At 35.1% G+C, this 3696-nt stretch overlaps 1 protein-coding gene across 1 annotated transcript in view; it reads left to right on the top strand.

Annotated features, from left to right (window-relative positions):
* Positions 1-3696, top strand: part of CFTR (cystic fibrosis transmembrane conductance regulator) — a 172911-nt gene that overhangs the window by 118896 nt on the left and 50319 nt on the right. Inside the window, 1 exon segment of the mRNA XM_015563769.1 lies at positions 1255-1355. Coding sequence (XP_015419255.1) covers positions 1255-1355 — 101 coding nt within the window.

Genomic DNA, 3696 nt, shown 5'->3' with positions numbered 1-3696 from the left:
ACCCCAAAGCCAGTATTATATAAAATGCTGAAAGGCGTCCTTTAAGAAGAGGAACAATTATAAACTTATGAACAAAAATAGATACAGAGGCAGAGCAGCCTCGAACAGACTGTCAAACTACAGGGAGAAGTCCGGGGAGGGTTGGGGGGCTATAGGGGAGGGTAAGAGATCAACCGAAGGACTTGTATGCATGCATATAAGCATAACCAATGGACATAAGACACTGGGGGGTAGGGGAGGCAAGGGTATTGTCAAGGGCAGGAAAAAAAGGAGACATATGTAATACTCTTTGTAAGACTTTAAGCAAGAATATATATATACCTGTAAACCTTACATTGCTTATTATTGTTACTGCTATTAAATTTTATCTTACTCTCATCTTAATGTTCAGAATGGCTAGTATGTTGAAATTCTAAATAAATCTGACCTATTTAAAATAAATGGTTTAGTACTAAGAAGACATACCTGCTGTCTTTGGTTTGTCTTCTATTAGAGGAATTATGGAAGCAAAATTTTCAGTTAATAATGATAGGATGAATTACTAGTATTTCTTCTGTTTTTTAGAACACTATGACAAGTTTATCATGCATAATAGATATAAAGACTTACTTTTAATTGTGATTTCATAACATAAAGTTATAATAATTTAAGAACATTTGTATTGGAAAATGTTTATGGTCATAAATACTGAATATTTATGAATTTTAATTAGTGGTCTTCTCCAGCCCTGAAAATCTATTTACTTTATAAACACTTAAGTTTTGTTCTTCCTGGGTGAACTAGTTGTTTTTTATAACATAAATGGCAGTCTTCTCTTCCAAATGCAGGACCTGTGGATTCCCTGTGAAACTGTAAGCCCACTTTCTTCCCAACAGCATCTGAATTCTTTGTAGAAGAGCTCATTGAGACACAGGGCTTTTTTCCCATTGTCCATTGTAGTCTTTGAAGGTATTGTTACTCACAGAGTAATAGTAGAAAAGATAAACATGGTATATGCCCAGCACCAACGGTCCCTTCAATATCTGAAGCATTGAAAAAAGGGCAACTCTTTCCTAATCTTCAATCATTCTTTGATTTAAAACACTGACTGAATGCTTACTATATGCAGGGCATTATTACTAGTGATAGATGATGAGCTTAGATGAAAGTTGATGAAAACTGGCACAAAATTGAAATGTAACTTTAAATGATGTATAAATAAAGGTGTTCATGAGAAGAATAACATAACATTTGTTTCTCTTTGTTCCCCCATAGGTGATGGAGAAGGAGAGGTAGGTATCATTCTAACATTAGCCATGAATATCATGAGTACGCTGCAGTGGGCTGTAAACTCCAGCATAGATGTGGATAGTTTGGTAAGTAATTCTTATTTTTTAAATATTTTTTATGAAAATTTCAGACAAACCAACAATTGTAGGAAATAACATAAGGGACAACTAGGTACCCAACCCCCACATTAAGGCATAAAACATTACAGATAAATTGAAGGCCATTATGTGTCTCTTACTAAACCTGTAGCTCTTCTTTCCTCCATATAGATAACCACAATCGAGATCTAGTGCCACAGTGAGCATTCTCACAGTCTCCTTGTCCAGGCTCTTTCTAGGGTAGATACATGGGAGTGGTATCACTGGATCAAAGGATTAAGCCACATTCAACTTTACTAGTTGATGCTAAATTGTTCTCAAATCTGTTGTACCAGTTTATGTTCCCATCATTCGAGTATAATGATTCTCATAGATCCATCCCTAGGATATACAACACTTGATATTTTCAGCTTTTTACTTTTTGGCAATCAGATGTGAAATGATTATTAAGGAGATAGGGCAGCTTAATACATATTGATTGGCCATTTGAGTTTTTGCTTCTGTTCATGGCTTGTTCATATTGATTTCCTGTTTTTCAAATAGACTGGGCTTTTTTCTTAATTGATTTGTAGGAGCTTATGAGTTCTGGATCAGTTATCAGTTCTATACATTTCAAACATGGTCCCCCAGTCAGTGGCTGGTGTTCTAGTGTCTTTTGATGAAAAGAAGCTTTTAATTTATTAGCCTTTCCTTTTATGTTTTGTGTGTTTGGTATTGTGTTTAAGAAATTCTTACCTGTCTTGGGTTTTCAAATTTATCAGCATTGCCTTTTTTTACTATATTCTTTTCTTAGTATTAAAATTCCCAGTGTGTAGTCATAGCTCCTTTCTCATCTTTAAGTGTTTATCATTGCCTTCTATCTTTTTACTTGATCTGTATTACTACACATTTGTATCCTTGACTGGTGTATGCAAAGACCATATTTTGGTTTGGTTGTTTCTCCTGTCTTATTTCCCTAGAATGTAGAGCCTGTAGTAGGTTTATGAGCTACACAGTGTCAGGGGCACAATCCTGTTGCTGCAAAAATGAGAGATAAAGGAAGCAAGGCAGATTTCTCATTTTTATTTAAAAAAAAACACACAAATACATAATTTTCAATCAGACAGTGTAGTTTGTCTGGATAGCTTAATCATCAACTTTTCTTAGTCTATTGGAGTACTCTACTTAAAATCAGTCATCCATTACTGCATTGGTGGAGGGTCTAGAAACCCATGTTGAGAAATACTTTTATTGCAGTCCAAGTTCCTTTTCCCATTCTTGAGGCAGTTCACTTGTTCTCAAACCACACACATTCATTCAGCTGTGACATTTGTATATTCAATTCCTGCCAGAACAAATATCATTATAAAAAATCTCTAAGGAAAAAAACCCAAACCTTCTAATGTCCTTTTTTTTTTGCCTATGTATTTTTTTACATTTTTTAATTTTAATTTTTTCCTTTATTAAGATATTACAAACATGTCCATATCCCCTCATTGTCCTCCACACCCAACCCCTCATGCCCTCATCCCCCTGTGTCTGTATCCATTGGTTATGCTTATACGCATGCATACAAGTCCTTTGGTTGATCTCTCCCCCTTAACCCTACCCTCCCCTGCCTTCCCTCTGAGGTTTGAGCATCTGATCGATACTTCTCTGTCACTTCTCTTTCTTTAGATCTATTTTTGTTCATCAGTTTATGCTGTTCATTATAATCCACAAATAGTGAGATCATGTGGTATTTATCTCTGACTGACTTATTTCACTTAGCATAATCTTAATGTTTTATTTAACCAAATAATTTTTATAATTCATTAAAATGTAATTTAACCTTAAAATGATTTATAGTAGGGTTTATCTCTTTTCCTTTAACATTGTTTTTTTTTTTTTTTTAGTTAGGCCGGCTCTTTTTAGCTACTCATTCATCTCCTCACTTAGCTTTCATGCTTTTAGGGTTCAGTCTCATAAATGTACCGTATTTGCCGGCGTATAAGACGACTGGGCGTATAAGACGACCCCCTAACATTTCCACTCAAAATACAGAGTTTGTTATATACTCGCCGTATAAGACTACCCCCTCTTCCGCACACCTTCCACACACCAAATAAAAGGTAAAACAATATCAGATTTGATTTTAACTTATATTCAAATGCTTATGACATGCAGGAAAACTGTCACAAGGCTGTATGTAATCAAACATATACATAAAACAGTGCAAGTTTATTACCGGTAAACATACCGGTAATTAACTAAAGAAAACACACTCTATAGACTGGTACCGTAGATGCTTCTCAGGAACACAGGCAAGCAGCCCACAACCTAGAGGGACTGTCAATGATAGAAGAAAGAT

This window comes from Myotis davidii, unplaced genomic scaffold, assembly GCF_000327345.1.
Source record: "Myotis davidii unplaced genomic scaffold, ASM32734v1 scaffold359, whole genome shotgun sequence".
Classification (NCBI taxonomy): Eukaryota; Metazoa; Chordata; class Mammalia; order Chiroptera; family Vespertilionidae; genus Myotis; species Myotis davidii.
Note: the sequence above shows the minus strand (reverse complement) of the source record. Positions and strands in the feature narration are given on the sequence as shown.